Consider the following 13,896-nt stretch of genomic DNA (forward strand, 5'->3'; position numbering starts at 1 on the left):
GTTCTCACCAAATACTGTTGGGGAGATTTATCAAAACCTGTGCAGAGGAAAAGTTGCCCAGTTGCCCATAGCAACCAATCAGATCGCTTCTTTCATTTTTAACAAGGCCTCTGCAAAATGAAAGAAGCGATCTGATTGGTTGCTATGGGCAACTGGGCAACTTTCCCTCTGCACAGGTTTTGATAAATCTCCCCCTGTGTCTTTAAGACAACAGTAACTGCTAATTCCAGGTCTTTTTGAAGCTCTCCATAAGTGTCCTTGGCTCTTGGACAACTCTTCTGATCATTCTTCTCTCCTCTGTCAGAAATCTTGTGAGGATCACCTGATCGAGTAAAATTTATGGTAAAATGATCGTTTTTCCACATCTGTATTATAACCCCAACAGCGCTCACTGGGACATTCAGAAGCTTAGAAATGTGTCCGTATCCAACGTAATGTTGTTACATTGTTATGTTTTGTAACAATTAGGTTGTGAGTGTCTTGAGGCAGCTCTTTGCTTTTACCCATCATGAGATGTGTCTTGTGTGACACTTTGGCATTGAGTCCTTTATTTAGCCATTATTTGGGACTGAACCAGCTGATATTAATTTGCACTGAACAGGGGCTGTTGTCTTGGATCTCCATGCCTTTTTGTACTTCCCTTTCTTCACATGTTCATTTCACATTATTACACATAAAGGGGTACTCAGCTGCTCAGCGTTTGGAATTAGAGATGAGCAAACTTACATTAAATTTGATTCATCACAAACTTCTCGGCTTGGCAGTTGATGACTTATCCTGCATAAATTAGCTCAGCTTTCCGGTGCTCCGGTGGGCTGGAAAAGGTGGATACAGTCCTAGGAAAGAGTCTGCTAGGACTGTGGGGGAGATTTATCAAGACCCGTCCAGAGGAAAAGTTGCTGAGTTGCCCATAGCAACCAATCAGATCACTTCTTTCTTTTTGCAGAGGCCTTGTTAAAAATGAAAGAAGCGATCCGATTGGTTGCTATGGGCAACTGGGCAACTTTTCCTCTGCACAGATTTTGATAAATCTCCCCCTGTATCCACCTTTTCCAGCCCGCTGGAGCACCTGAAAGCTGAACTAATTCATGAAGGATAAGACATCAACTGCCGAGCCGAGAAGTTCTTGACGTATCAAATTTACTGTAAGTTCGATCTTCTCTATTTGGATTAAACTGTTCTGAACGCTGTAGCTGGCGCCGAGAGCTCGTGACGTCATAGCCCCGCCCCCTGGATGCAAGTCTATGGGAGGGGGCGTGACGGATGTCACGCCCCCTCCCATAGACTTGCATTGAGGGGGTGGGGCGTGATGCCATGAGAGGGCGGGGCTATGACATCACAAGCTCCCGGCGCCGTCTCCAATGTTCGGAACAGTTTGTTCCAAACACTGAGCAGCGGAGTACCCCTTTAAATTCAGAGTTTATTTGTTTTGGTTTCTTTATATGTATGGATTATTTGGGTTGTTAACAACATCTGGTGAAAATTTTATGTCAATAGCACCTGGAAATTAGAGATGAGCGAACTTACAGTAAATTCGATTCGTCACAAACTTCTCGGCTCGGCAGTTGATATCTTTTCCTGCATAAATTAGTTCACCCTTCAGGTGCTCACGTGGGCTGGAAAAGGTGGATACAGCCCTAGGAATGAGTCTCCTAGGACTGTATCCACCTTTTCCAGCCCACCGGAGCACCTGAAAGCTGAACTAATTTACGCAGGATAAGTCATCAACTGCCGAGCCGAGAAGTTCGTGACGAATCGAATTTACTGTAAGTTCGCTCATCTCTAGTCATAATGTGAGCCGTAGACTAAGCCAGGTTTTATACGAATTTGTATAATGAAGCGCTCGCACCGGGTATCTCTGTAGAGACTTGAAAAGCTTTGCAAAGTGTCTTCTGTAAGTTGAAATGTTGGGAATAAGTGGGGTGGGGGATGGGGATGGGGGCGCATTCTGGAGAGATTCACAAAACCAGGAGCAGATTTGGATCTCCGGGGACCTGGAGTTGGCAATAGGACAAGAAAAGCGTAGCACTGACGAAAAAGCGTTTCCATAGCAGCAATATGAAAAACATCTCCTGCTTCTCCGTCTCCTCTGAGAAATATACAGTTTACTCAAAGACTAGACCATAAGTGATATGTACATTGCTTATTTATTACCAGAAATGGCGCGGAGACACAGGGACTCAGTAGTGATGGGCGGCATTGGCCATATTCGAATTCGCGATATTTAGCAAATATATAGACAAATATTCTTCCTATATTCGCGAATTTTGCGTATTCGTTAGACAGTGATCCCTCAACTTACAATGGCCTCAACATACAATAGTTTCAACATACAATGTTTTTTTTCTGGACCATCGTAAGTTGAAACCAGACTCAACATACAATGCTATGGACAGTCCAGATGTGAGACGTGTCACAACTGGAGGAACTGACCATTCAGAATGGGCATTTTACTGGTAAATCACATGTATTACTGAAGTGTATGCACTGACTGGAGTCTGGTAGCGCCCCCTACAGTACAGGGAGGTATTACAAGTTCTGTACTACTCCTTACCTGTGCCAGGGTTAGTTGCTCTTTTGGACACCAAGTAAGGGCGGCTCCATTTAGGACAGTGTGTGTACTGTATAGGACCCTGAAGAAGCTCCTGTCCTCTACTTAAACCATTGTTTCTCAACCAGGGTGCCTCCAGCTGTTGCAAAACTACAACTTCCAGCATGCTGGAAGTTGTAGTTTTGCAACAGCTGGAGGCACCCTGGTTGGGAAATACAGACATAGACAGTGATTTACAGCTCCCAGCAGATTTTTCTTACTTTTATATATAAGGATTTGCTTTATCTATATTAGTTATCTACTTATTTTTCTTTAACTCTCACTTTTTCCTATTTTTGGATGACATTTTGGGGCTTCAGGACCAATTACCAGGTTTCCATAGAGTTCTGGTCTCAACATACAATGGTTTCAACTAGAGATGAGCGAACTTACAGTAAATTCGATTCGTCATGAACTTCTCGGCTCGGCAGTTGATGACTTATCCTGCGTAAATTAGTTCAGCTTTCCGGTGCTCCGGTGGGCTGGAAAAGGTGGATACAGTCCTAGGAGACTCTTTCCTAGGAATGTATCCACCTTTTCCAGCCCACCGGAGCACCTGAAGGCTGAACTAATTTACGCAGGAAAAGACATCAACTGCCGAGCCGAGAAGTTCGCGACGAATCGAATCTACTGTAAGTGCGCTCATCTCTAGTTTCAACATACAATGGTCGTCCCAGAACCAATTAATATTGTAACTTGAGGGACCACTGTATATTTGCATATTCGTGGAAGAAAACAGTGAGGGGGGGGGGGGGGGGCAACTTTACTATTGGTTGCTAGGGATGTTGTTGATAACCTCTGACAAGTGTATTTATTTGCATCATTCTAATTGGGCCACAAGTGGAAAAGAAGGAATATGCGAATATTCGCATATGCGGAAAAAAAGTGAATATTCGTAATTTCGAATATATAGCGAATATATTTGCAAATTTGCAATATTCGCGATAAAAATTCGAAATTGCGAATATTCGCGCCCCAACACTAGTAATCAGCCATAGGGATTGGCTGTCATACCATTATTTCTTGTTTCTGGAAATGCCGCTATTGTGTCAATTTCTGTTACTGCAGGGCAGTGGTCTCCAAACTGTGACCCCCAGCTGTTGCTAAACTACAACTCGCAATATGCTCAGCTGATCACTTCTGTCTTAAAGGAGAACTCCAGAATACAAAAATTGTCGCCCATACTGCCGGCAGTAAAAAAAATAAAGATGTACATACCTTCCTCCGCTCCCCCGGGGCCTCCGGTAACCGACTCCGGTCTCCGCCGCCATCCTCTTCCTGGTTGCCGGTGGTCAGAGAGTCATACTGCGCTCAGACAATCACCGGCCGCAGCGAAGTCCCGACTCGGCCGGCGATAGGCTGAGCGGCAGTGTGACGTTTTCGGCCCCGGCAGCAGGTGCCGGTGTAGTGAAGAATTTTGTCTTGAAGCGTTCTCACACTGCCGCTCAGCCTATCACTGGCCGAGTCGGGACTTCGCTGTGGCTGGTGATTGGCTGAGCGCAGTATAACTCGCCGACCACCGGCAACCAGGAAGAGGATCGCGGCGGAGACCGGAGCCGGTTACCAGAGTCCCCGAGGGAGCGGAGGAAGGTATGTACATCTTTATATTTTTTTACTGCCGGCAGTATGGGCGACAATTTTTATATTCTGGGGTTCTCCTTTAAGACAGAAGTGATCAGCTGAGCATATTGCGAGTTGTAGTTTAGCAACAGCTGGGGGTCACAGTTTGGAGACCACTGCCCTGCAGTAACAGAAATTGACACAATAGCAGTATTTCCAGAAACAAGAAATAATGGTATGACAGCCAATCCCTATGGCTGATTACTAGTGTTGGGGCGCGAATATTCGCATTTCGAATTTTTATCGCAAATTTTTATATTCTGGAGTTTTCCTTTAATGGCTTCTTTCTCTAATAGCGATCAGTGGGGGTCTCAGCACCCAGACAACACCTATCAAAACTTTTGGTGTAAAAAAAAAAAATGTTTTTATTTAGTTAATAATATGGAAGGTACAAAAGATCTTCCACCCCTTCTGGGGAGATAAAAAGCTGTAATCCATTGTATTGAGTTGTATGTGTGCGGATAAGTTATGACTACAGTAATCGCTGTCATACGCATAATGCATTGATGCATTACTGGAAAAGATTCTCTCTGCATAATGTTACTGATGGCATAGAAGTTGCCAGGCGGGGGTGCTAGATTGTCAAAAAAAAGATTTTTTAATTCATTTATTATTGAAGGAACTATAGATTTTATGGGGTTATGTAGAGAGATATTCAGATTTTATCAAATGATGCAATTTTTTCTGTATTTTTTTAAATCAATTTTCAACCTATATTTAGAGTCATTGAAAAGAAACCTTTAGGCCATGTTCACGCGATGGCATTTCCTAATGGAATCTGGTGAAAAAATTCTGCTTGGAAATTCTGTTGCAGCAGAGTCCCATTTTTTTCCCCAATGGGATTCTGCTGTTCCATGCACATGGAAACATGTTTCTGCCGCAGACAATTCGATCTTGGCCTCCGCAGAAAGAAGTTTGCTGGGTAATGCAGTGCCGTCTGTGGAGACAGCACATTACTGAGCGGTCCTAGCACCGGCATGTTCTACATGTTTGCCCGACATTTTGCCTTGTGAACATAGCCTTATTGAAGGAGCATTCCAGAGCAGATGACAGGCAGATTTACTGCCTGTACTGAGCGCTGATCGGCACTTGTTTGATTTTATTTTTATAGAGAGTTTATATTAGTGTTTTCCCACCAGTGTTCCTCCAGCTGTTTAAAAACTACAACTCCCAGCATGTCATTGGCTATCCAGGCATGCTTGGAGTTGTAGGTCGGCAGCAGCTGGGCATTCTCATTAAAACAAATTTTTGCTATTGCACTCGTTATGGTAAATAAAAAATATTTCTAATATACTTTGGTTAAAAAAAATGAAGTTTTCTATGTTTTAAAAAGCTCAAGAGCACATTTTCCCCCCATCTTATACACAGACTTAGGACCGAAGCCCAAACACAGAAAGTGCAGCTTAGAGTGCTGAGGGGGGTGTGTCCATCCAACAGCATATGGCAGTTAAGTGTGAGAGGAGCTGTGATTGGATGAGGCTGGACACACACCCCTCAGCACTCCAGGCTGCACTTCCTGTGTTTGGACCTCGGTCCTAAGTCTGTGTATGAATTGGGGGAAAATGTGCTCTTGAGCTTTTTTAAGCACAAATAAAACATAGAAAACTTCATTTTTTTAAAACAAAGTATATTAGAAATATTTTTTATTTACCATAAGGAGTGCAATAGCAAAAAATTAATTTTAATGAGAGTTACCCTTTAAATGAATGATCACTTGCTTACCTATTAGAGCAGTGGTCGCCAAACTGTGGACCTCCAGCTGTTGTGTGGTAGCTTGGGGGAGTAGGGTATATGGGAGTGTAGCTGTGCGGTTACTAAAGAGTGCTTGTTTAACCCTTTCTATTTGTGACGCCAGGGTGAGGGCTATTCTCTGTATGCTTGTCCTACCGCCACCCTTCCCGAAAGCGATAGGGAGATAGGAAAATAATTGATTGTCCACAACCGGAGATATGCAGAAACTTGTCGGAACTTTTACTGAAGATTTTATGCAATAATGAACAGGAAAAGTCCATATAACAAAGTCTATTAGAGCTTGACAAGTGGTTGGGACCTTGTGAGTCTATTGAGCTTAGGAAGATAATTGTTGCAATGTTTCACTGGATTTAGGGGTTTAGATCCGGTCCAGTAATCACGCCATCTTTAGCGGGGATTGATATTTTAACTCACGGTTTAGTTTAGGCTGAGGCCGGCAGGTTTCTGGCCTAGCTTGTCTTTGAAAGTTGCGCAGATCCGTCCTGCTAGTCCGGCATCCATAAGAGCAGCAACCCAAGAGAGCGATCATTGGCTACAGCTCCCTTATATGGGCAGGGGCTGGACTAAAGCTCACTGGTCCATAACAATTGTCAATCTTCTGCACAGAGAGTTATGGGTAAACATGTGACCCAAAGACCTCTAAAGGTCCTCCAACATACCATAGAGGAAACAACATAGTCACATGACCGAAGTTCCTGCGACGCTAACAAGGTAAATACACTTATATACATTCTATTAAATATATACATTTAAACATTGTAGAGCTAGAGAAGGAGGCAACTAGGGGCTGTCCCACCTGGGGGATCCTACCTGAACGTAGTAACTCTGGCTTTGGGGACCACCATACAAGGTACGGTATGCAATACGGTACCGGGACACCACAATTGCAAAACTACAACTCCATTTCTGTAGCCCTGCTTTGGATTCTCTTTTCTTTTTGTCGGTGAGGCCTCTAGAACTGGACACAGTATTCCAGATGTGGTATTACTAGATCGTCCACCTTAGGTTTCCAAACTGTGAACTTCTAGCTATTGCAAAACTACAACTCTCAGCATGCCTGGACCGCCACCGGCTGTCTGGGCATGCTGGGAGTTGTAGGTTTGCAACAGCTGGAGGAACACTGGTTGCGAAACACTGCTCTAGGAGACCATTTTTACAGTACAGTGGTCCCTCAACATACGATGGTAATCTGTTCCAAATGGACCATCGTTTGTTGAAACCATCGTATGTTGAGGGATCCGCGCAATGTAAAGTATAGGACAGTGGTCTACAACCTGCGGACCTCCAGATGTTGCAAAACTACAACTCCAAGCATGCCCGGACAGCCGTTGGCACTCCGGGCATGCTGGGTGTTGTAGTTTTGCAACATCTGGAGGTCCGCAGGTTGTAGACCACTGTTAGACGAAGTTGTACTCACCTGTCCCCGCCGCTCCGGACCGTCACCGCTCCTCACCGCTGCCCGTGATGTCGCTGTCCATCGCTGTCACTGCGTCCCTGGGGTGTCCCCGGCGCTCCGGTAAGGCCTCTTGTTCCCCGGCATCCGCGCTCTCCGTCGCCGCCATCACGTCGCTACGCACGCCGCTCCTATTGGATGACGGGACGGCGTGCGCAGCAACGTGATGACGAGGATGGAGAGCGCCGACGATGCAGAGGATCCCGAAGAGGACGGGCCGGAGCCCCGAGGACAGGTAAGTGACCATCACTGGAGCTCACGGGGCACCGTTAACGGCTATCCGGTGACAGCTGAAGCAGTCTGCGCTGCCGGATAGCCGTTTATGCGATGGCCCCGACATACAAAAGCATCGTATGTTGATGCTGCCTTCAACATGCGATGGCCTCTGAGAGTCACTGTATATTAGTAGATCCGTTTCAGATCACGCATGGCACTCTTTTGGATGACTTCTTAGAAGTAACATTTTCCACTAAGATTGCTCTTCTAGAAAGAACCATATAAGCTATTGCCGAGAGCGCTGCATGGATGCGGCTATATCTGTACCCAACCAGAGGTCACGGAGAGAACGTCGCGCAATATCGTAATATCCATCGAATTGCTTATTTAATATAGGAATCTGACCGGCATGACAGGGGTTCAGGCCTCTCCTATATGTAATCCTTCCACTTTTACCCGAGGATGCTGAAAATGTCTTTTTTTTCTGCGCATTACGGATGACTGAAAAGCACGACATAGGCACAAGCGATGTATATGTAGCGTCTGCTGCCATCAGCAGCTTTTATACAGAACATTTCTGATTCCAGCAGCAGATGATATTCCGCTTTATATATTCGAGAGCGTCACTTGTTTAGCTGACACCACGGAAAACAGATTGCATGAATGGGAAACCTGCACGAGGCGCGGATTGTATTCTCAAACCACAGGTATTAGCTAAATTATGTTGATTAAAATGACGTTCCTTCTTAAAGGGGTTATCCAGGAAAAAACTTTTTACATATATATATATATATATATATATATATATATATATATCTCAACTGGCTCAGGAAAGGTAAACAGATTTGTAAATTACTTCTATATAAAATGTTTAATTCTTTCAGTACTTATGAGCTTCTGAAGTTGAGTTGTTCTTTTCTGTCTAAGTGCTCTCTGATGACACCTGTCTTGGGAACTTTCCAGAGTAGAAGCAAATCCCCATAGCAAACCTCTTCTACTCTGTGCAGTTCTTGAGACAGTGGTGTTAGCAGAGAGCACTGTTGTCAGACAAAATAGAACAACTCAACTTCAGCAGCTGATAATTATTGGAAGGATTAAGATTTTTTAATAGAAGTAATTTACAAATCTGTTTACCTTTCCTGAGCCAGTTGATATATATATATATATATATATATATATATATATATATATATAATTATTATTATTATTTTTTTCCTTGAATACCCCTTTAAATGCTTTATAGTGGAGAAAGCCAAGGTTTATAGGGTGTATTGAAGAAGACCAAGGGGAGAGAGAAGCAGCTGAGGGACACGACTGGAGGGATTTCAGATATCCCCTTCTGAACAATCCTGGACCCAACCACTACTTACTTCTAGACCCCTCATCTCCCATAAATACACAAACACTTTGTGATAAAATGGGCCATATGGTTCATTTATTTAATACCAATAAATAACATTCTAAACATTATTAACAAAATAACAATAACATAGCCACTTGACCAAAAGGGTCCCTGGAGGGTTCACCATACAGAACCAATAATCTTGTGCACTGATCTCTTACCCTTGGACGCTACCACCTGACCCAAGGGCACCCCTGTAACCTTCCTACATGTTCCCAATAAACTCCTGTATACTGTATACTAAAGAGAAATCCAAAAAAGAAATGCATTTCCTCTGATGTCATGACCACAGTGCTCTCTGCTGACCTCTGCTGTCCGTTTTAGGAACTGTCCAGAGCAGGAGAAAATCTCATAGCAAACATATGATGCTCTGGACAGTTCCTAAAATGGACAGCAGAGGTCAGCAGAGAGCACTGTGGTCAGGACATAAGAGGAAATGCATTTCTTTTCTGGATTTCTCTTTAGTATACAGCCCCTAAAAAGTACTGGAAGGATTAAGATTTTGTAATAGAAGTGATTTACAAATCTGCTTAACTTTCTGGCACCAGTTGATAAAAAAAAAAAAAAAAAAAGTTTTCCATGTGAGTACCCCTTTAACCCCTTAAGGACGCAGGACGTAAATGTACGTCCTGGTGAGGTGGTACTTAACGCACCAGGACGTACATTTACGTCCTAAGCATAACCGCGGGCATCGGAGCGATGCCCGTGTCATGCGCGGCTGATCCCGGCTGCTGATCGCAGCCAGGGACCCGCCGGCAATGGCCGACGCCCGCGATCTCGCGGGCGTCCGCCATTAACCCCTCAGGTGCCGGGATCAATACAGATCCCGGCATCTGCGGCAGTTCGCGATTTAAATGAACGATCGGATCGCCCGCAGCGCTGCTGCGGGGATCCGATCATTCATAACGCCGCACGGAGGTCCCCTCACCTTCCTCCGTGTGGCTCCCGGCGTCTCCTGCTCTGGTCTGTGATCGAGCAGACCAGAGCAGGAGATGACCGATAACACTGATCTGTTCTATGTCCTATACATAGAACAGATCAGTATTAGCAATCATGGTATTGCTATGAATAGTCCCCTATGGGGACTATTCAAGTGTAAAAAAAAATGTAAAAAAATGTAAAAGTAACAGTAAAAAAAAAGTGAAAAATCCCCTCCCCCAATAAAAAAGTAAAACGTCCGTTTTTTCCTATTTTACCCCCAAAAAGCGTAAAAAACATTTTTTATAGACATATTTGGTATCACCGCGTGCATAAATGTCCGAACTATTAAAATAAAATGTTAATGATCCCGTACGGTGAACGGCGTGAACGAAAAAAAATAAAAAAAAGTCCAAAATTCCAACTTTTTTAATACATTTTATTTAAAAAAAAATTATAAAAAATGTATTAAAAGTTTTTTATATGCAAATGTGGTATCAAAAAAAAGTACAGATCATGGCGCAAAAAATGAGCCCCCATACCGCCGCTTATACGGAAAAATAAAAAAGTTAGAGGTCATCAAAATAAAGGGATTATAAACGTACTAATTTGGTTAAAAAGTTTGTGATTTTTTTTAAGCACAACAATAATATAAAAGTACATAATAATGGGTATCATTTTAATCGTATTGACCCTCAGAATAAAGAACACACGTCATTTTTACCATAAATTGTACGGCGTGAAAACAAAACCTTCCAAAATCAGCAAAATTGCGTTTTTCGTTTTAATTTCCCCACAAAAATAGTGTTTTTTGGTTGCGCCATACATTTTATGATATAATGAGTTATGTCATTACAAAGGACAACTGGTCGCGCAAAAAACAAGCCCTCATACTAGTCTGTGGAGGAAAATATAAAAGAGTTATGATTTTTAGAAGGCGAGGAGGAAAAAATGAAAACGTAAAAATTAAATTGTCTGAGTCCTTAAGGCCAAAATGGGCTGAGTCCTTAAGGGGTTAACCCTTTTCTGCCCCTACATAAACTACCTACTGACAACTAAAAGGGGGAGGGGAATCAGTAAAACCTCTTCAAGCCACAGGTTCCCCACTGATCTGTTTTTTCCAATTCTACAGAGAAAAATAACCTCTGAAGATCATATTCCACATAAAAATGCTCATGCCCTTTCCTGACCTCATCTTAATATAGACCATAAATGGTTCCAATATGTTAACATTGCCAGGAGACCATAACCTTTGGAATACATTTGGCACAGAGTGTAGCTGTCGGCAGAGGCATAACCTGTAGCTTCTGGGCCCTAATGCAAAATCTGTTACAGGGCCCATGTCCACCATATGCCATTCATACTATTCATACTAATGGTGTCTTCTTATGGTACCCCCTTAGTTACTTGGCCGCGGTTCCACTTCTTCCTTTCAACCCCCTATAGTTTCCACCTGGCTATAGGGGGGGGGAGGATGTGTAATGCAGCTCTCACACCACCTTTTGAGGTAGCTTTCCCTAAAAAGTCAATGTTACACTCCAACTCAGAGTCTTAGAAACTGACTGGGAATGTATGTCAAACCGGAAATCTCTTTAGAAGGAAAGAAAACCCATTCGGGAGTGAATGCACCTTGTCAGTATAAAGTAGGGTGTAAGTTAGTAAAAGGCCTATCATGGTGGAACGAAAGGAGTAATGTTTCTCCTTAAGGAGAGTGTCATAAAGACGTGTGGAGAGGTATATGTCATTTATCCTGCACTGACAATTCTGGGAAGAAAGAATATCCATACCTCCCAGAATTCCTAGTGGAGCAAAAATGTCCTATTAGTACAGGACATTTAGCTTTCCCATCAAAAGTCAATATTACACTTCAGTTTAGAGTCTTAGAAACTGACTGGGAATGTATGCCAAGCCAGAAATATCTCTAGAAGAAAATAAAACCCATCTGCAGACAGCTGTGATTGCCCATTGTAAGTACAGAGCAGGGTGTTGGTTAGTGAGAGGCCTATCATGGGGGAACTAATAGGTAATGTTTCCCCTTACAGAGAGTGTTATAAAGACGTGTGGAGACGTATACCTTATTAATACTCCACTGGGAATTCTGGGAAGAAAGGATACATGTGTGGTGTCCCGGTACCGTATTGTATACGTTACCTTTATAGAGGTCCCCATAGTCATAGTCCCTAGGACGTCGGGGTCCCTCTTCTGTAGTTATCCCCTTGTCACCCCTCAGTTAGTCTATGACTGTATGGAAGTTTTTTATCAATATAAGTATATATATATATGTATATATTTAATTGCCTACCTGTTCAGCGTAGCAGAACCTGCGGGTCACGTGGATAGGTTGGAACTCTATGGTTTTGCTTTAGGACCTTTGGAGGTCACTGTGACGTGTTCACCCACAATGCACTGTAACTGTGAGTGACAGTCGTTACGGACCAATCCAAAACGGCCAGCCCCTGCCCATATAAGGGACCTGCGCCATCTTGATCCCTCTCTTGGGTTGCTGACTCTGGAAGAGGTAGGACCTCCGCAGCTTACAAGACGATTTACTAGGCCAAAGCCTTGCAGACTTGGCCTCCAACAAAGCGGATAGACTAAGCAATTCCCTGCTACTCATCGCAAGATCACTGGACCTAATAATTCCCCTAAATCCAGCGGATCTCTGCTATACAATCCCTAAGAAGCTAAATTGGGCTTATCCGATCCCAATCGACTGTCAATCGCTGCTCAGCTATATATATATAGAGACTCTGTTATCTGGACTGTTACTATTGCTGCATGTACAGAAATTCTTCAGTAAAAGTTCCTGCAAGTTTTCAGTTAACCGCGGTTGTGGACAATCCTTTATTTTCTGCATCACCTATTGCTCTTGGGAAGGGTGGCAATAGGCCTATCAAGAATACAGCATTTAACCTCACCCTGGCGTCACGAGTGACAAGGGTTAACAGTGCCCTTAACTATCCTGAACAGCAACACCCTAAATACCCTACACCCCACAAGGCTTTATCCCAATTCCGCCACCACACATGTTCTTATTAGAGATCCTAGTGGAGAATCAATGTCCTATACGTCTTTATGACACTCTCCTTTATAAGAAACATTACCCCTTTAGTCCTGCAAAACTGGTAGTAACATATGATGCCTCCAAAGAGTCCTCCAAAATCCCCTCCCCATATAAGGAGTCCCCAGTATTAGAAATGGCATGAAAGGTGGAAGCCTGGAACAGAAGTTTTAGGCTATGACTAAAGGTGAGTCCTAATTCTTTAGTATATTTTCCTAGCACAGTTCTTATTCCTATAAAGAGATGGGGCTTCATACATTAAAGACTATGGTAGAACTCAAGCTTCAGTGCCTAAGATACGGCAGAAAATGAAATCCTTATCTCCTCTACCGCAAGGCTTTTAAGACGCAATATAAAGTGCCTACAGCCTGATATCTATTTTAACCCATTCACGGTCAGAAATGTGGTTACTGTATTTGCTCAGGTGGCTTAATGTTTATAGACACCAGTTTAGACATGAATTTTGGAAATTATGTACGTGAGTATAGAGATAGATACTGTATTCTTCGCCGTATAAGACGCACTTTTTCTTCCCCAAAACTGGGGGGGGAAAGTCGGTGCGTCTTATACGGCGAATACACCCCTATCACGGCGGTCCCTGCGGCCATCAACGGCCGGGACCCGCGGCTAATACAGGACATCACCGATCGCGGTGATGCCCTGTATTAACCCTTCAGATGCGGCGATCAAAGGTGACCGCCGCGTCTGAAGCGAAAGTGACACGAACCCGGCTGCTCAGTTGGGCTGTTCGGGACCGCCGCGGTGAAATCACGGCGTCCCGAACATCTTACAGGACACCGGGAGGAACCTTACCTGCCTCCTCGGTGTCGGGATCCCCTGCATGGCCGGTGCTCTCCTTCGACGTCATCACATCGTCGCGCATG

The 13,896-nt window shown here is 43.7% G+C and overlaps 1 protein-coding gene across 5 annotated transcripts in view; it reads left to right on the forward strand.

Moving 5' to 3' along the window:
• Window positions 1-13,896, forward strand: part of GRIN2B (glutamate ionotropic receptor NMDA type subunit 2B) — a 544,413-nt gene that overhangs the window by 301,292 nt on the left and 229,225 nt on the right. Inside the window, exon 1 of one of the 5 annotated variants that reach the window (XM_056523795.1) lies at window positions 248-342. The exons of the other annotated variants lie outside the window; for them this stretch is intronic. Coding sequence (XP_056379770.1) covers window positions 340-342 — 3 coding nt within the window. The 5' untranslated portion in view covers window positions 248-339. Of the gene's footprint in view, window positions 1-247; window positions 343-13,896 lie in introns of those variants that run through there. 5 annotated transcript variants of the gene reach the window in all.

The sequence above is a fragment of the Hyla sarda genome, chromosome 6, assembly GCF_029499605.1.
Source record: "Hyla sarda isolate aHylSar1 chromosome 6, aHylSar1.hap1, whole genome shotgun sequence".
NCBI classification, from domain to species: domain Eukaryota; kingdom Metazoa; phylum Chordata; class Amphibia; order Anura; family Hylidae; genus Hyla; species Hyla sarda.